Source organism: Pristiophorus japonicus, chromosome 21, assembly GCF_044704955.1.
Source record: "Pristiophorus japonicus isolate sPriJap1 chromosome 21, sPriJap1.hap1, whole genome shotgun sequence".
Lineage (NCBI taxonomy): Eukaryota > Metazoa > Chordata > Chondrichthyes > Pristiophoridae > Pristiophorus > Pristiophorus japonicus.
The window spans coordinates 61,888,673-61,909,371 of NC_091997.1; the positions used below are offsets into that span (position 1 = coordinate 61,888,673).

General features: G+C 46.6%; 1 protein-coding gene across 3 annotated transcripts in view; it reads right to left on the reverse strand.

Annotated features, from left to right (window-relative positions):
- LOC139234018 (leucine-rich repeat-containing protein 49) overlaps positions 1-20,699 on the reverse strand; it is a 292,104-nt gene that overhangs the window by 124,693 nt on the left and 146,712 nt on the right. For all 3 annotated transcript variants that reach the window (XM_070864857.1, XM_070864856.1, XM_070864854.1), the window contains exon 11: positions 18,518-18,601. In XM_070864857.1, coding sequence (XP_070720958.1) covers positions 18,518-18,601 — 84 coding nt within the window. The remainder of the gene's footprint in view (positions 1-18,517; positions 18,602-20,699) is intronic.

The window sequence follows — 20,699 nt, forward strand, 5'->3', positions numbered from 1 at the left end:
AGGAATCTAAATGAGGAAACATGTTTTACCCAAATTGTGGGAGAGCGCTAAATCCAAGCATCTTTCTGCAATACAAGAAACCCAGAGCTGCCAACACTGACCAAATCCTGGTGGGATCATTTTAGTAACGAGTTAGCCACATACATAGATAAAGGAAAGGGCAGGAAAATGGATTAGAGTAGACTGTAAATAATGGAAGAGCTGGCAGCAGCATAGACCCAATGGGCCAAATGCAATTTTGATTTTGTCTAAGGCATCATCTTGCTCCGTGTTTATAATCAACAAGCTGTGTTCAGCTTGCAAGGGTGTCCCACACTGGGAAAGATGGGAATTGTTTTTCTATAAACAGAGCTGGTGTGAAGCCCTGGCTATGAATCTAAGCTTTTAAATGGAAAGCAAGCGCTGGTACTCATTGCGCCAATCTACAGTGCAGAAAGTGATGAGATTTCTTTTGCCTTATTTGGAAATTTTCACTCCCTCCACTTCTGCTGGCAGTGATTCCTTACTGGTGTATAGTTCCAGTGTTGAGAAGGCTGTCAATCGCTTTCCAGTAACTTACCGAAGTGTGAATGTCAGCCAACTATTCAACTACAGGTGCATCACAACAAAATCAAATTCTGTTCTCATCTGACAGTCAAATACTCACATCATAGCTCAAGTCATTGGATAGCAGTCAGGAGCAGGAACCGGGCCTAATTTTCCTTCTCTTAACAGAGGTCAATAGTGGCATATCTACCGCTACTCTGGCTACCATAGGTCAGCATTCAAACCCGACACTTTCCTGGTCCACATGGTTCGGCTATTCATTTCTCATCCATTATAGGAGCTGGTTTATTTCTTCAGTAAGATGTGTCTTACTGAGCTATGTAGGGGGTTCCCGGGATGGGGAGAGAGGCAGCACTGTGCAATATTACTGAGCTATGTGGGAGAGAGGCAGCACTGTGCAGTATTACTGAGCTATGTGGGAGAGAGGCAGCACTGTGCAATATTACTGAGCTATGTGGGAGAAAGGCAGCACTGTGCAATATTACTGAGCTATGTGGGAGAAAGGCAGCACTGTGCAATATTACTGAGCTATGTGGGAAAGAGGCAGCACTGTGCAATATTACTGAGCTATGTGGGAGAAAGGCAGCACTGTGCAATATTACTGAGCTATGTGGGAAAGAGGCAGCACTGTGCAATATTACTGAGCTATGTGGGAGAGAGGCAGCACTGTGCAATATTACTGAGCTATGTGGGAGAAAGGCAGCACTGTGCAATATTACTGAGCTATGTGGGAGAGAGGCAGCACTGTGCAATATTACTGAGCTATGTGGGAGAAAGGCAGCACTGTGCAATATTACTAAGCTATGTGGGAGAGAGGCAGCACTGTGCAATATTACTGAGCTATGTGGGGGGTTCCAGGGATGGGGAGAGAAGCAGCACTGTGCAACATTAAGTGAATTTCTCCTTTGAATGCTAGTGATGTCAAATTAAACCAAATCATTTATGAAATAAAAATTAGAAAACGCATAGAATTTGATGCCAAAAGATGAAATATTAACAAAAGGACTCTGAACAAATGTTTATTATACCAGTTTATCTGCTGTGGCGTTGCAAATAGGGAGTCAAGACCAAATGCAGCTGTCAGGTCAAGCTGGGTTAGAGCGGGGGAAGGGGATGGTCATTAAATGGGACCAAGAAAGCGAAGGAGAGAAGACGAAGATGAGAGGGGAAGGAAGGACATAGGGAGGGGGAGAAAAGTGGGGAGGCAGAAGAATGGAAACAATTGGAGGTTGGGATAAGGAAGAGGCGGGGAAGGAATTGGAAAGAAGGAGGGGACAGAAATGGGAGGAAGGGGTAGTAGGAGACACAACTGGGCAAGGATGGAACGAGAGTGAAGAAAGAGCAGGAGAGGGAAGGGAAAGGAACAAGGAAAGGATAAGAGTGGGAGCGGGGAGGAGTAATAGAGCAGAGGGAGGAAAGAAAGGAGGTCGGAGGAGAGAAGGGAAAGGATATAGGGGAGAGGAAGGGGAGATGATGAGGATGGAGATGGGAAAAGGAGAGGTGTTCCAATCACCTAACATGATTCCTCGGGGGGCTGGGGTCTGGTCATTGAGTGAGTACGGGTTGTTTGTCTAACCATTGTCGATTCCAATCATCTATTGGCTAAGGGGTTACGGTTGTATGGTGGCTGTGTTACTGAAATAGTAATCCAGAGAATGCGAGTTCAAAACCCACCATAGCAGTTTGAGAATTTAAATAAAAATAAAAGCGGCAGTTAAGAAAGGAAATTTGCTGTCATTACCTGGCCTGGCCTATATGTGACATCAGTCCCACATGAACGTGGTTGCCACTAAACTGCACTCTGAAGTGGCCTAGCAAGCTGCTATAGCGGTACAAGAAGCTGCCCCACTACGACATTCTCAGGCAACTAGGGATCAGAGAATCAGACAGCGCAGGAGGAGGCCATTCACCTCATCAATCCTGTGCTGGCTCGATCCAATTCGTCCCACTTTCTTGCTCTTTCCCCACAGCCCTGCAAATTTTTCCTTTTCAAGTATTTACCCAATTCCCGTTTGAAAGTTACTGTTGAATTTGCTTCCACTACGCGATGCTGAGGATGTCGTTGATAGCACATTCAGTGAGTTGGTCACACCGCAGGTAAAGGTTACAAAGGCAGACAGGGGATGGGTGACCACCAGGAATAGCAGGAGTAGGAAGGTAGTGCAGGAGTCCCCTGCGGTCATCTCCCTCCAAAACAGATACACCGCTTTGAATATTGCTGGGGAGATGGCTCACCAGGGGAAGGCAGCAGCAGCCACTTTCATGGCACCATGGGTGGCTCTGCTGCACAGGAGGGCAGGAAAAAGAGTGGGAGAGCTATAGTGGTGGGGGATTCTATTGTAAGGGGACAGATAGGCGTTTCTGCGGTCGCAATTGAGACTCCAGGATGGTATGTTGCCTCCCTGGTGCAAGGGTCAAGGATGTCTCGGAGCGGCTGCAGGGCAATCTGGAGCGAGAGGGTGAACAGCCAGTTGTGGTGGTGCATATAGGTAGCAACAATATAGGTAAAAAGCGGGATGAGGTCCTACAAGCTGAATTTAGGAAGCTAGGAGTTAAATTAAAACGTAGGACCTCAAAGGTAGCAATCTTAGGACTGCTACCAGTGCCACGTGCTCGTCAGAGTAGGAACTGCAGGATAGCTAAGATGAATATGTGGCTTGAAGAGTGATGCAAGAGGGAGGGATCCAAATTCCTGGGACATTGGAACCGGTTCTGGGGGAGGTGGGACCAATACAAACCGGACGGTCTGCACCTAAGCAAGACCAGAACCAATGTCCTAAGGGGAATGTTTGCTCGTGCTGTTGGGGAGGGGTTAAACTAATATGGCAGGAGGATGGGAACCTATGCAGGGAGAGAGAAGGAAATAAAATGGGGGCACAAGCAAAAGATAGAAAGGAGAATAGTAAAAGTGGAGGGCAGAGAAACCCAAGGCAAAAATCAAAAAGGGTCACATTACAGCAAAATTCTAAAGGGACAAGGAGCGCTAAAAAGACAAGCCTGAAGGCTGTGTACCTCAATGCGAGGAGTATTCGTAATAAGGTGGATGAATTAACTGTGCAGGTAGCTATTAACGATTATGATATAATTGGGATTACGGAGACATGGCTCCAAGGTGACCAAGGCTGGGAACTCAACAGCCAGGGGTATTCAACATTCAGGAAGGATTGACAGAAAGGAAAAGGAGGTGGGGTAGCATTACTGGTTAAAGAGCAAATTAACACAATAGTAAGAAAGACATTGGCTTGGATGATGTGGAATCAGTATGGGTAGAGCTGCGGAATACCAAAAGGCAGAAAATGCTAGTGGGAGTTGTGTACAGACCACCAAACAGTAGTAGTCAGGTTGGGGATGGCATCAAACAGGAAATCAGGGATGGTTGGTGGGTGGTGGTATGAGCCTGTGAGGAGGATGCTAAGAGGCTGCAGGGTGATTTGGACCGGTTAGGTGAGTGGGCAAATGCATGGCAGATGCAGTATAATGTGGATAAATGTGAGGTTTCCATTTTGGTGGCAAAAACAGGAAGATAGATTATCTGAATGGTGACAGATTAGGAAAAGGGGAGGTGCAACGAGACCTGGGTGTCATGGTACATCAGTCATTGAAGGTTGGCATGTAGGTACAGCAGGCGCTGAAGAAGGCAAATGTCATGATGGCCTTCATAGCTAGAGGATTTGAGTATAGGAGCAAGGAGGTCTTACTGCAGTTGTACAGGGCCTTGGTGAGGCCACACCTTGAATACTGTCTTCAGTTTTGGTCTCCTAATCTGAGGAAGGACATTCTTGTTATTGAGGGAATACAGCGAAGGTTCACCAGACTGATTCCTGGGATGGCAGGACTGACATATGAGGAGAGACTGGATCAACTGGGTTTGTATCCACTGGAGTTTAGAAGAATGAGGGGAGGTCTCATAGAAACATATAAAATTCTGACGGGATTGGACAGGTAAGGGGCAGGATGAATGTTCCCGTTGCTGGGGAGTTCCAGAACCAGGGGTCACAGTCGAAGAGTAAGAGGTAAGCTATTTAGGACCGAGATGAGGGGAAACTTCTTCACTCAGAGAGTGGTTAACGGGTGGAATTCTCTACCTCAGAAAGTTGTTGAGGCCAGTTCATTGGATATATTCAAAAGGGAGTTAGATATGGACCTTACGGCCAAAGGGATCAAGGGGTATGGAGAGAAAGCAGGAAAGGGGTACTGAGGTTAAATGATCAGCCATGATCTTATTGAATGGCGGTGCAGGCTCGAAGGGCCGAATGGCCTGTTCCTGCACCTAATTTCTATGTTTCTATGTTACACTTTAAGGCAGTACATTCCAGATCATAACAACTTGCTGCGTAAAACAAATTCTCCACAGCTGCCCCTGGTTCTTTGGCCAATCACCTTAAATCTGTGTCCTCTGGTTACCGACCCGCCTGCCAATGAAAATAGTTTCTTCCTATCTACTCTATTAAAACCCTTCATAATTTTGAACAGCTCCATCAAATCTCCCCTTAACCTTTTCTGCTCCAGGGACAACAACCCCAGTTTCTCCAGCCTCTACATGTAGCTGAAGTTCCTCAAACCGGGAACCATTTTAGTACATCTCCTCTGCACTCTTTCTAAGGCCTTGTCACTGTTCCTAAAATGCGGCTCCCAGAACGAAACATCGGGAATACTCTGCCTTAAAGGACGGTGGAAGCAGATTCAAAATGTTGGCTAATATTGGATAAATACTTGAAGGGGATAAACTTTTACGGCTAGGGGGAAAGCGCAGGGAAAAGGGATTAATTGGCTAGCTCTTTCAAAGAGGCGGCGCAGGTACAATGGGCGAGTGGCCTCCTCTGTGCTGTATGATTCTTTGATTTGGCAGGGGGAACAACCGCACTTGAACCGTAATGCACATCGGCTTATGTTTAGTTCAACCGCCATTTCAATTCACCATGCTCGCTCTCCTGAGGTCATAGAAACATAGAAAATAGGTGCAGGAGTAGGCCATTCGGCCCTTCGAGCCTGCACCGCCATTCAATGAGTTCATGGCTGAACATGCAACTTCAGTACCCCATTCCTGCTTTCTCGCCATACCCCTTGATCCCCCCTAGTAGTAAGGACTTCATCTAACTCCTTTTTGAATATATTTAGTGAATTGGCCTCAACAACTTCCTGTGGTAGAGAATTCCACAGGTTCACCACTCTCTGGGTGAAGAAGTTTTTCCTCATCTCGGTCCTAAATGGCTTACCCCTTATCCTTAGACTGTGACCCCTGGTTCTGGACTTCCCCAACATTGGGAACATTCTTCCTGCATCTAACCTGTCTAAACCCATCAGAATTTTAAACGTTTCTGAGATCCCCTCTCATTCTTCTGAACTCCAGTGAATACAAGCCCAGTTGATCCAGTCTTTCCTGATATGTCAGTCCCACCATCCCAGGAATCAGTCTGGTGAACCTTCGCTGCACTCCCTCAACAGCAAGAATGTCCTTCCTCAAGTTAGGAGACCAAAACTGTACACAATACTCCAGGTGTGGCCTCACCAAGGCCCTGTACAACTGCAGCAACATCTCCCTGCCCTTGTACTCAAATCCCCTCGCTATGAAGGCCAACATGCCATTTGCTTTCTTAACCACCTGCTGCACCTGCATGTCAACCTTCAATGACTGATGTACCATGACACCCAGGTCTCGTTGCACCTCTCCTTTTCCTAATCTGTCACCATTCAGATAATAGTCTGTCTCTCTGTTTTTACCACCAAAGTGGATAACCTCACATTTATCCACATTATACGTCATCTGCCATGCATTTGCCCACTCACCTAACCTATCCAAGTCATTCTGCAGCCTCATAGCATCCTCCTCGCAGCTCACACTGCCACCCAACTTAGTGTCATCCGCAAATTTGGAGATACTACATTTAATCCCCTCGTCTAAATCATTAATGTACAATGTAAACAGCTGGGGCCCCAGCACAGAACCTTGCGGTACTCCACTAGTCACTGCCTGCCATTCTGAAAAGTACCCATTTACTCCTACTCTTTGCTTCCTGTCTGCCAACCAGTTCGCAATCCATGTCAGCACACTACCCCCAATCCCATGTGTTTTAACTTTGCACATTAATGTCTTGTGTGGGACCTTGTCAAAAGCCTTCTGAAAGTCCAAATATACCACATCAACTGGTTCTCCCTTGTCCACTCTACTGGAAACATCCTCAAAAAATTCCAGAAGATTTGTCAAGCATGATTTCCCTTTCACAAATCCATGCTGACTTGGACCTATCATGTCATCTCTTTCCAAATGCACTGCTATGACATCCTTAATAATTGATTCCATCATTTTACCCACTACCGATGTCAGGCTGACCGGTCTATAATTCCCTGTTTTCTCTCTCCCTCCTTTTTTAAAAAGTGAGGTTACATTGGATCAGTTCCTATGGAGTGAAGGGTAGCCAGAGTCTATGGAATGTTGGAAAATGGCTGTAATTGCATCCGCTATTTCCAAGGCTACCTCCTTAAGTACTCTGGGATGCAGTCCATCAGGCCCTGGGGATTTATCGGCCTTCAATCCCATCAATTTCCCCAACACAATTTCCCGACTAATAAGGATTTCCCTCAATTCCTCCTTCTTACTGGACCCTCTGACCCCTTTTATATCCGGACGGTTGTTTGTGTCCTCCTTAGTGAATAACGAACCAAAGTACTTGTTCAATTGGTCCGCCATTTCTTTGTTCCCCGTTATGACTTCCCCTGATTCTGACTGCAGGGGACCTACGTTTGTCTTTACTAACCTTTTTCTCTTTACATATCTATAGAAGCTTTTGCAGTCCGTCTTAATGTTCCCTGCAAGTTTCCTCTCGTACTCCATTTTCCCTGCCCTAATCAAACCCTTTGTCCTCCTCTGCTGAGTTCTAAATTTCTCCCAGTTCCAGGGTTCACTGCTATTTCTGGCCAACTTGTATGCCACTTCCTTGGCTTTAATACTATCCCTGATTTCCCTTGATAGCCACGGTTGAGCCACCTTCCCTTTTTTATTTTTACGCCAGACAGGGATGTACAATTGTTGTAGTTCATCCATGCGATCTCTAAATGTCTGCCTTTGCCCATCCATTGTCAACCCCTTAAGTATCATTCGCCAATCTATCCTAGCCAATTCACGCCTCATACCTTCAAAGTTACCCTTCTTTAAGTTCTGGACCATGGTCTCTGAATTTTCCATCCTAATGTAGAATTCCACCATATTATGGTCACTCTTCCCCAAGAGGCCTCGCACAACGAGACTGCTAATTAATCCTCTCTCATTACACAACACCCAGTCCAAGATGGCCTCCCCCCTAGTTGGTTTCTCGACATATTGGTTTAGAAAACCATCCCTAATGCACTCCAGGAAATCCTCCTCCACCGTATTGCTTCCAGTTTGGTTAGCCCAATCTATATGCATAATAAAGTCACCCATGATAACTGCTGTATCTTTATTGCATGCACCCCTAATTTCCTGTTTGATGCCCTCCCCAACATCACTACTACTGTTTGGAGGTCTGTACACAATTCCCACTAACGTTTTTTGCCCTTTGGTGTTCTGCAGCTCTACCCATATAAATTCCACATTATCCAAGCTAATGTCCTTCCTAACTATTGCATTAATCTCCTCTTTAACCAGTAATGCTACCCCACCTCCTTTTCCTTTTATTCTATCCTTCCTGAATGTTGAATACCCTTGGATGTTGAGTTCCCTGCCCTGATCATCCTGGAGCCACGTCTCTGTAATCCCAATCACATCATATCTGTTAACATCTATTTGCACAGTTAATTGATCCACCTTATTACGGATACTCCTTGCATTAACACACAAAGCCTTCAGGCTTGTTTTTTTTAACACCCTTTGTCCTTTTAGAATTATGATGTAGTGTGGCCCTTTTTGTTTCTTGCCTTTGTTTACTCGGCTTCCACTATTGCTTTTTACCTTTCTCCCATCTGTTTCTGACTCCATGTTACTTCGCCCTGTCTCGCTGCATAGGTTCCCATCCCCCTGCCATATTAGTTTAAACACTCCCGAACTGCATTAGCAAATGTTACCCCCAGTTCCAGTCCTGCCCAAGTGCAAACCGTCTCTTTTGTACAGGTCCCACTTCCCCCAGAACTAGTTCCAATGTCCCAGGAATTTGAATCCCTCCCTTTTGCACCACTGCTCAAGCCACGTATTTATTCTAACTATCCTGCTCCCTCTACTCTGATCAGCACGTGGCACTGGTAGCAATCCAGAGATAACTACTTTTGAGGTCCTAATTTTTAATTTAACTCCTAGCTCCCTAAATTCAGCTTGTAGGACCTCTTCCCGCTTCTTACCTATATCGTTGGTACCTACATGTACCATGACAACTGGCTGTTCACCCTCCCTCTCCAGAATGCTCTGCAGCCGCTCCGAGCCATCCTTGACCCTTGCACCAGGGAGGCAACATACCATCCTGGAGTCTCGGTTGCGGCCGCAGAAACTCCTATCTATTCCCCTTACAATAGAGTCCCCTATCATTATAGCTCTCCGACTCGTTTTCCCGCCCTTCTGTGCAGCAGAACCACCCATGGTGCCATGAACCTGGCTGCTGGTGCCTTCCCCTGGTAAATCATCTCCCCCAACAGTATCCAAAACGGTATATCTGTTTTGGAGGGAGATGACCGCAGGGGACTCCTGCAATACCTTCCTGCTCTTGCCTTGTTTCTTGGTCACCCATTCACTATCTGTCCTAACCCTTACCTGCGATGTGACAAACTCACTAAATGTGCTATCCACAACATTCTCAGCATCGCGCATGCTCCAGAGTGAGTCCATCCGCAGCTCCACTGTCGTCATGCGGTCTGTCAGGAGCTGCAGCTGGACACACTTCCCGCACACATAGTAGTCAGGGACACTGATTTCCCACATAGCACAGGAGGAGCATGACACAGGTCCGAGCTCTCCTGCCATGACTTAACCCTTAAATTAATTTACTTACTAAAATTTACTTAAACACCAAACAGCTACTTAGTAGTTCGCTGCCAATTAAACCAATCTAAAAGCCAGTCTAAAAGAGAGTTATACTTACCAGTCGAACAGCCAACCACTTACCAGCTTGGCTGTGACGTCACCTCTCGATTTCGCACCCCTCTATCTTTGTCTGCAGCTGGCTGGGCTGGTCTCTGGGCCTCCGTCTCCTATTCTCGCACTCCTTATCAGCTGCTCTAGTATCAGCACTGGTAGGATAAACAAGACAAAACAGCACCTGCCACCCCCACTTGCCCAAACTCACCCACTTACCAAACTCACAAATGCCACTCTATGCTGCTACACTCCGTGCTCTGCACGAGCTGCCTCTTTTTAAACTGTATCTAGGTCAGATGACTCACTACTGGTCAGTCGTTTACAGAACTGGTTTTAACTACTGGAAAGTTACCTTGTTTTTCTCTGCCTAAACCTGAAATATTCCCAACTATTTAACTTTTCCCCTTTAAATTAAACTGCTACTTACTTAGAAGCTACTGGCAATTGCCACTAACAATCTACTCCGGCCTCCAAATGGTTTAAAGAGAATAACCCTTAAAACTCACCCACTTACCAAACTTACGAATGTCACTCTATGCTGCTGCACTCTGTGCTCTGCATAGCGTCCTGTCCTCCCTTAATCTCTCCCTCCATGTAAACTCCCCAACCCCTGTTAATAGCCACCCCTTCGACTGTGCCATATCTCGTGGCCTCGTAACTCCATCATGTTAATCACAGATAAGGCCATCTCTGACCACTTCCTTGTATCGTTCTCCACCCACATCCCCCTCCCCCCCCCGCCACCCCCAAACTCTACTTCCTCCTGTGTCGGCCCTGGGAAAAAACTCTCTCCCGACTCTCTTATTTCTGCGCTTATCAACGTCCAACTGTCCAGCCTTTGGCCCTCCATTCACCGTGACATTTCTGCAGCCACCGACCTGCTCAGTCACACCCGCACCACCACCTTTGATGCCCGAATCCCTGTTGAAACAATTACTCTCTCTCATTCTGGCCGTACCCCTGTACAGCACTGATCTTCGCTCTCTTAAGTCCAAAAGTCGCAGACTTGAAAGGATATGGCGGAGAACTGGTTTGGCCATTCACCGCCAGATCTACTGGACCACATAAAGCACTATCGGGTCCTGCTCTCGTCTGCCAAAATCGCTCACTATTCCAGAATCATTCTGGAATTTAAAGATAAACCCCAGCTTCTATTCTCCACTGCTAACCATCTTTTTAAACCCCTCTCCCCAGTCTCCACCCTCACCACCGACAATAAGTGTAAGGAGCTCATGGACTTCTTTGTCTCTAAGATTGAGACCATCCAATCGGGCACCTCTGCTTCTGTGCTTCCTTCCCCTAGCCCACCAGCCAAATTTCCTATAAGGATCCGCCCTGCCCTAACCTCACATATTTCTCCAGTTTCTCTTCGCTCTCCCTTCATGACCTTTCCGAGCTCATCCTATTCATGAGACCCACTTCCTGCTCCCTTGACCCAATTCCCACCAAACTGCTGACCACCCAACTTCCTTTCTGTCTCCCATGTTAAGTGACATTGTTACCGGTTCTCTCCCCTCAGGTACTGCCCCCTCAAATCTGCCGTCATCATCCCTCTCCTCAAAAAAACAACCCTCGACCCCTCCGTCCTTGCAAATGACCGCCCCATCTCCAACCTCCCGTTCCTCTCCAAAGTCGTTGAACGTGTTGTCGCCTCCAAAATCCGTGCCCATCTTTCCCGCCACACTCCGTTCCCTAGCCACTGACTCCATCCCTCTCCCCAACTTCTGTCTGAGGCTCAACCACACTATTTGCAACCTTGGTGTCATATTTGACCCTGAAATGAGCTTGCGACCACATATCCGCAGCATAACTAAGGCCGCCTATTTCTACCTCTGTAACATCGCCCGTCTTCGCCCCTGCCTCAGCTCATCTGCTGCTGAAGTCCTCATCCGTGCCTTTGTTACCTCTACACGTGACTATTCCAACGCACTCCTGGCTGACCTCCCACATTCTACCCTATGTAGAAAACTCGGCTGCCTGTGGCCTAACTCACACCAAGTTCCACTCACCCATCACCCTCTGTGCCCACTGACCTACACTGGCTTCCGGTTAAGCAGCACCTCAATTTCAAAATTCTCATCCTTGTTTTCAAATTCCTCCATGGCATCATCCCTCCGCATCTCTGTAATCTCCTCCAGCCCCACAACTGCCCCGAGATGTCTGCACTCCTCTAATTCTGACCTCTTGAGCATCCCTGATTATAATCGCTCAGCCATTGGTGGCCGTGCCTTCTGTTGCCTGGGCCCCAAGCTCTGGAATTCCCTACCAAAACCTCTCTTTCCTCCTTCAAGATGCTCTTTAAAACCTACCTCTTTGACCAAGCTTCCCTGCCCTAATTTCTCCTTATGTGGCTCAGTGTCGCATTTTTTGTCTTATAATACTCTTGTGAAGCGCCTTTGGACGTTTCACTACATTAAAGGCGCTATATAAATATAAGTTGTTGTTTCTGGTTGCTTTGACCAATTGAGTCAGACGTTGAAACCTTTCTGTGAAACAATCCAGTTACCTTTAGCCCTATGCCCCAATGGATCATTTTACCGTAGCTAACTGAGACGCTACTTGGTGCTTTCCCGCTTTTGATTTAATTTGGTCCACCATCTCAGCGGTACACAAAAGCTGTTGGATGACAATATTCCTTTCAGTCTTCTATTCTTGGGAATGGAGGGGGTAGCTTGGTCGATTTTGCAGCCTGTAAAGTTTGGTACATGGTTTTATAATGTTATTTGCACTTTAAGGAACATGAGAGAATTTACATCGGATATACAGCACAGAAACAAGCCATTCGACCCAACCAGTCCATGCCGGTGTTTATCTCCACTCGAGCCTCCTCCCATATTTCCTCATCTAACTCTATCAGTGTAACCCTCTATTACATTCTCCCTCATATACTTGTCCAGCCTTCCCTTAAATGTATCTATACTACAGGTGCAGTGTCCAAAATCCGGAGTTCCGGAATCCGGACTGAATGGTGGCAGGTCGTCCAGAATCCGTAAAATGTTCCGGAATCCGGACCCTGCCGACCTCGAGGTGCCGCCGCTGCCCGACCTCCGGCCTCGCCTCACCACCCCTCGCGGCAGCCGCCCGACCTCGGACCTCACCGACCCGAACACCTCCTCTGCGATGGGGCCCCGCCAGAACATCGCCTCTGCGATGGGGCCCCGCCCGAACACCTCCTCTGCGATAGGGCCCCGCCCAAACATCGCCTCTGCGATGGGGCCCCGCCCGAACACCTCCTCTGCAATAGGGCCCCGCCCAAACATCGGCTCTGCGATGAGGCCCCGCCCAAACATCGCCTCTGCGATAGGGCCCCGCCCAAACATCGCCTCTGCGACAGAGCCCCACCCGAACATCGCCTCTGCGGTGGGGCCCCGCCCGAACACCTCCTCTGCGACGGGGCCCCGCCCGAACATCGCCTCTGCGACGGGGCCCCGCCCGAACACCTCCTCTGCAATGGGGCCCCGCCCGAACACCTCCTCTGCGACAGGGCCCCGCCCGAACATCGCCTCTGCGACGGGGCCCCGCAAGAACATCGCCTCTGTGACGGGGCCCCGCCAGAACATCGCCTCTGCGATGGGGCCCCGCCCGAACACCACCTCTGCGGTGGGGCCCCGCCAGAACACCTCCTCTGTGATGGGGCCCCGCCAGAACATCGCCTCTGCGATGGGGCCCCGCCCGAACACCACCTCTGCGATGGGGCCCCGCCCGAACATCGCCTCTGCGACGGGGCCCCGCCAGAACATCGCCTCTGCGACGGGGCCCCGCCAGAACATCGCCTCTGCGACGGGGCCCCGCCAGAACATCGCCTCTGCGATGAGGCCCCGCCCGAACACCTCCTCTGCGATGGGGCCCCGCCCGAACATCGCCTCTGCGGCAGGGTCCACACGAACATTTCGGCGGCAGGGCCCCACCCGAATACCTCCATGCTGGCGAGGTCCCGCGGGAACATCTCCTCGGCGGCAAGGCCCCGCCCGCCGACCCGAACAGCTCATCGACGAGCAACCCCACCCCTCTCCCCCCGCCCCCCCTTCTGACATTCCGCAATCCGGAAATACCCGAACCTGGGCTCGGGTGTTTCAGGATATGTAACGTCAGAAAGATGTTACAAAATCCGGCAAATCGCAAAATCCAGAACGGCCTCGGTCCCAAGGGTTCCAGATTCAGGACGCTACACCTGTATTCGTTTCAACCACTCTGTGGCAGCGAGTTCCACATTCTCACCACTCTATGGTAAAGAAGCTTCTCCTGAATTCTCTATTGGATTTCTTGGTGACTATCTTATATTGATGGCCTCTAGTTATGCTCTTCCCCACAAGTGGAAACATTCTCTCTGTATCCACTCGATCAAAACCTTTCATCATTTTAAAGCCCTCAATTAGGTCTACCCTTCAGCCTTCTTTTTTCAAGAAAAAAGAGACCCAGCCTGTTCATCCTTTCCTGATATGTGTACCCTCGCATTTCTGGTATCATCCTTGTAAATCTTCTCTGCACCCTCTCCAGTGCCTCTATATCCTTTTTATAATCTGGTGACCAGAACTGTACGCAGTGCTCCAAGTGTGGTCTAACCTAGGTTCGATACAGGTTTAGTATAACTTCCCTACTTTTCAATTTTATATACAGTGTATTTAAATTTATTTAGCATTACCAGCATGTCTGTCCATTCCCCAAGGAACGGAGTGCTGCAGTGCCGTCCAGTGGACAAAGTTAGGTTTTGCACCAAGATTTCATAGTAGAGGCTTAAGCTAAGTCAGGTAACATTAGATGACACTTAAATTCATGTCACATAACGTTACTGTGACAGCTTTATCTACAGGCACAATACTATTAGAATGTTGCGATTGTACACAGCTTTTATTATATAGTAGATATATACATGCACACTAAAAAAAAAGTTCACTCCATAATGGTATTGCTGTGGCATGAATTCAGCTACGTAATAAAATCTAAACCCTTTTAAGAATTAAATGTTTGCGTAAATATGTGATACTTCTTTTTAATTGAACTAACGCAGTTTATATTCATTCAGAAGGTGCTGTTTGAATCAATCTTAGTTTAGCATAATATTGGCCGCGAAAACCTAACATGAAATCTGGGAGCACAGTCCATTTATTTTCAAGTTTAGAGGCTTCTGTTGTGTTGGATAAAACACAAAAAATAACACTAAACTGGATTTTTTATTTGCTTGGTTTCACTGAAGGCTTTGCAAAGTATGAAGTACAGTTCGCACATACACACCAGGAAATAACTCAACTGTTCAAATCTCTAGGAACAGCAAAAAAAAGTTTATCAAAAAAAAACATTAACAAATGAAGCAGAACAAGAGCACAATAAAACTCTTAGCTGAACTTCGATTAATACCAATGGATATTTTGCTTTGTAATATTTTCTCAGGTAAACTGAACATCACATGCTCTCCTGATTCAGTATGTCTCTGTTGCTCTGTTCATTATACTGCTCGTATAGAGCTTCTGGCTAACACAAAGGTTTTAAAATAATGACCAAATGATCAATACAAGCAACATATCTCATTGTCTAACAGGCAGTCCCTCGGAATCGAGGAAGACTTGCTTCCACTCCTGAAGTGAGTTTTTTGATGGCTGAACAGTCCAATACAAGAGCCACAGACCCTCTCACAGGTGGGACAGATAGTCGTTGAGGGAAGGGGTGGGTGGGACTGGTTTGCCGCACACTCCTTCCATCTCCCCTCCCTCCTCCACCCCAGAATAATACACATTTATGGCTAATTAAGCAACAATCACCAGTCTTGTGTTGAATGACCCCAGGGAAGTTAAACTGCAATGATCTACACCAGCCTGGCATTACCTTCACTAGCTAATAAACTTTGTACAAAATGCTGAGCAAAATCATTTACGTAAGGCAGAATTCCTGAATATTTTTAAAGAAAGTGTCTTTATATTGTACCTGATTGTGACTTTTAAAAATGTCTCAAAGTGCTTCACATACAATAAATTTTCCTACAAATACCCAATTTTTGTAAAATAGTCTGGCAGGTGTGGGGGCAAAATGTTCCACTGAGTCCTGCTGCATTTTCTGGTGTGCAGATCCAACATACAGGCATTTGATTTGAATTATTAATTTGAAGGCATGTTAATCCTGGCAGCCACATCCTGGAATGCTGGAAAACATATGCTAATGAATTATTTAGTGTCCAAATGACTCGACATGTAGACAAATGACAAAGCCATTTTGAGCCCAAGTCCAGCTGAGGTATTACTAATTATCTTCAGGTCTCACAAAGATTGCAAAATTTAGTAACATGGATTTGTCCTGAAGTAGCTCTCCTTGAACTTTCAGACATATACATGCATATCCTGCCATTAGGAACCTAGGAACAGAAGTAGGCCATTCAGCCCTTCAAGCCTGTTCCGACCTTCAGCAACATCATGGCTAATCTGTATCCTAACTCCATCCACCCGCCTCGGCTCCATACCCCTCAATACCCTTGGCTAGCCAAAATCAGTCCATCTCAGATTTAAAACTATTCATTGAGCTAACATCGACTGCTTTTTGTGGGAGAGTTCTGACTTTAAGATTATGACTGCTTGACCTAGACTTGCCCATCAGCGAAAAAAGTTTCTCTCCATCAACCCCATCAATTCCTTTCAAAATCCTAAAAACCTCAATCAAGTCAGGAGTGTTAACTGTGGCTCAGTGGGTAGCACCCTCGCCTCCAAGTTCAGGGACTTGAGCACATAAATCCAGGCCGACACTCCAGTGCAGTGCTGAGGGAGCGCTGCACTGTCGGAGGGGCAGTGCTGAGGGAGCGCCGCACTGTCGGAGGGGCAGTGCTGAGGGAGCGCCGCACTGTCGGAGGGGCAGTACTGAGGGAGCGCTGCACTGTCGGAGGGGCAGTGCTGAGGGAGCGCCGCACTGTCGGAGGGGCAGTACTGAGGGAGTGCTGCACTGTCAGAGGGGCAGTGCTGAGGGAGCGCCGCACTGTCGGAGGGGCAGTACTGAGGGAGTGCTGCACTGTCGGAGGAGTAGCACTGAGGGAGCGCTGCACTGCCGGAGGTGCCGTCTTTCGGATGAGACGTTAAACCAAGGCCCTATCTGCCCTCTCAGGTGGACTTAAAATATCCCATGGCACTATTTCGAAGAAGAGCAAGGAAGTTATCCCCAGTGTGCTGGCCAATATTTATCCCTCAATCAACATAACAAAAACAGATTATCTAGTCATTAGCACATTTCTGATGGTGGGAGTTTGCTGTGTGCAAGTTGGTTGCCGCGTTTCCCACATTACAACAGTGACTACACTCTAAAAGTACTTCATTGGCTGTAAAGCTCTTTGAGACGTCCGGTGGTCATGAAAGGCGCTATATAAATGCAAGTCTTTCTTTATTTCTATATTCCATGGCATGAATAAACTGCACATACATTTTTCAATAGAGAATTAACAGAAGCTTCTTTAATCACATCTTTAGTATTCTTTCTCATTACATGTTCTCATAGTTCTACAAAATGTCCTTTGACTAGGAATACATGTTCACCCCCAACATGCTGCTCCTTGGCGACATCACTTGAAGATATGGAGTCAGCTTCCCCCACAGGTACCCTAATGACACCCAGCTACCCATTATTGTTGTACAATGTGATGATGACCTCTGTCAATTCCCATTCTGCCTGTGTGCTGTCAGCCTCGGTCTGACATTCAGTCTCAGATCAGCTGTAATTTTCTCCAACTAAACATTGGGATGGCCAAAGCCATAGTCTTCGACCCCTGCTACAGATTCCGTACCCTCACCACCAACTCCATCCACGTCCCAGGCTACTCGGGATAAACCAGCAGCTGAGTATGCGATCCAAATATGCTGTCCATCACAAAGAATGTTTAATTCCACCCCTGTAACACTGTCAACCCCTGCCTCATCTCAGCTCATCCAGGCCTTTGTCACCACCAGATTAATTTATCCCAATGCTCTCCTAGCCAGCCTCCCATTCTCTATAAACTTCAGCTCATCCTGCTGCCTCTGTCTTATCCCACACCAAATTCCACTCACCCATGACCTACAGTGGCTCCTGGTCCCTCAAGACCTCAAATTTAAAATGCTCATGCTGGTGTTTAAACCCCTCCCTTTCTCTTTTACCTCCCCCCTCAAACTTCCCACTCCTTAGCATCCTTCCCCGCCATCGGCAGCCGAGCCTTCAGCTCTTTGGATCCTCTGCTCTGGAATTCCATGACGAAATCTCTCCACATCCCTCTCCTGCTTTAAGGCCCTACTTAAATCCGACCTCTTCAACAAACCTTATGGTCACCCCTCCTAATATCTCCTCCTTTGGCTCGCCATCCGTTTGTTTGATTATGTCTCTGTGAAGTGTCACAGGAAATGTTTCTATGTTAAAGGAGCTATATAAATGTAAGTTGTTGCTGAACCTGGACACAGTGATCACAGCTCACGAATAGTTGGACCTGTTGTACTGATATTTGCAAAGTACGATACAAAAACCCACACAATGCATCTCTCAGTACTGTGTCCACTCCAGATTACTATAAACCACAAAGACAACACTTTAACGTAGATATTTCAGCTGGATTTATCTAACATTCACCATGCCCACAATATCTGTTAGATATTCACAAGACATCAATATGAATTACATTTTTCAGTAATACAGGTGGATTTAATTAATTGTTCAACCACGTGACGTTAAATGCATTATTTTCACAACAGACAGAACCAGCTTGCTGTCCATTTAACTCTGAGTCAATGAGTCAAGCTTCCAATGTTTGACAAATCCTAAAGCCAGAAATCATGTTTCTTTTGTTAACGTTTTAAATATACTGCACGTCAATTCTAATTGATTAGCTATACTTGACTTCCTCTTGACCATATTAGACCCAGGATTGAAGCACTCCATATAAAACAACTCAGCCAACCGCTACCTATTCTAACAGAACGAACATTTAGTCTTTACCTTCAGGATAGCCTGCTTGTGGATTTCACGTTTTTTGTCGTCTTCTTTTCTGGCTATGACTGATGCCATTCGCCTCTCCTCCTCCTAAGAAGAAACAAAGTGACTTTATAAATGGAAATGTATATATTTTCTTTGAAACAATCAGTGGCTACTCACTATAAACAACAGTAACTCAGTGTTTAGAGAATACAATAACAGGTGGCCACAAATATTTTTGCAACACCATTGTAATTAGACCTAAAAGCATGGCTAAAACATTCAAATCTAAATTATTCATACCAGATCCCCTTTTAATGAATGTTAAATTTAATAAAGTCAAAGCCTAAGGGAATGGAGTGCTTTATGTCTTAAGCATCATGCCTCATCACCAAGAACTCTCAGATCAGGTGCAGTGAGGTTTAGATGTAAAGATCCCTGTACACTGTCCCATCCAATATGCCCAGGTCATATATAGTACAGTTAGAAGTTTCCTCTGACACGTACAACTCACTTTACAACTGTTAACAAGCATTCTCGGGTCAGGTACAGATTAGGGGATCAGTTAAAGCTCCCTTAAACACTCTCAGATGAGGTGTAGCATGGTTACAGTACAGCAAAGCTCCCCTGCCTTTGAGCATGTGCATACATCGGTCCAGACTCCTAATAAACATAGAAACATAGAAAATAGGTGCAGAAGTAGGCCATTCGGCCCTTCTAGCCTGCACCGCCATTCAATGAGTTCATGGCTGAACATTCAACTTCAGTACCCCATTCCTGCTTTCTCACCATACCCCTTGATCCCCCTAGTAGTAAGGACTACATCTAACTCCTTTTTGAATATATTTAGTGAATTGGCCTCAACAACTTTCTGTGGTAGAGAATTCCACAGGTTCACCACTCTCTGGGTGAAGAAGTTTCTCCTCATCTCAGTCCTAAATGGCTTACCCCTTATCCTTAGACTGTGACCCCTGGTTCTGGACTGCCCCAACATTGGGATCATTCTTCCTGCATCTAACCTGTCTAAACCCGTCAGAATTTTAAACGTTTCTATGAGATCCCCTCTCATTCTTCTGAACTCCAGTGAATACAAGCCCAATTGATCCAGTCTTTCTTGATATATCAGTCCCGCCATCCCGGGAATCAGTCTGGTGAACCTTCGCTGCACTCCCTCAATAGCAAGAATGTCCTTCCTCAAGTTAGGAGACCAAAACTGTACACAATACTCCAGGTGTGGCCTCACAAAGGCCCTGTACAACTGTAGCAACACCTCCCTGCCCCTGTACTCAAATCCCCTCGCTATGAAGGCCAACATGCCATTTGCTTTCTTAACCGCCTGCTGTACCTGCATGCCAACCTTCAATGACTGATGTACCATGACACCCAGGTCTCTTTGCACCTCCCCTTTTCCTAATCTGTCACCATTCAGATAATAGTCTGTCTCTCTGTTTTTACCACCAAAGTGGATAACTTCACATTTATCCACATTATACTTCATCTGCCATGCATTTGCCCATTCACCTAACCTATCCAAGTCACTCTGCAGCCTCATAGCATCCTCCTCGCAGCTCACACTGCCACCCAACTTAGTGTCATCCGCAAATTTGGAGATACTACATTTAATCCCCTTGTCTAAATCATTAATGTACAATGTAAACAGCTGGGGCCCCAGCACAGAACCTTGTGGTACCCCACTTGTCACTGCCTGCCATTCTGAAAAGTACCCATTTACTCCTACTCTTTGCTTCCTGTCTGCCAACCAGTTCGCAATCCATGTCAGCACACTACCCCCAAGCCCATGTGCTTTAACTTTGCACATTAATTTCTTGTGTGGGACCTTGTCGAAAGCCTTCTGAAAGTCCAAATACACCACATCAACTAGTTCTCCCTTGTCCACTTTACTGGAAACATCCTCAAAAAATTCCAGAAGATTTGTCAAGCATGATTTCCCTTTCACAAATCCATGCTGACTTGGACCTATCACGTCACCTCTTTCCAAATGCGCTGCTATGACATCCTTAATAATTGATTCCATCATTTTACCCACTACCGATGTCAGGCTGACCGGTCTGTAATTCCCTGTTTTCTCTCTCCCTCCTTTTTTAAAAAGTGGGGTTATATTGGCTACCCTCCACTTCATAGGAACTGATCCAGAGTCTATGGAATGTTGGAAAATGACTGTCAATGCATCCGCTATTTCCAAGGC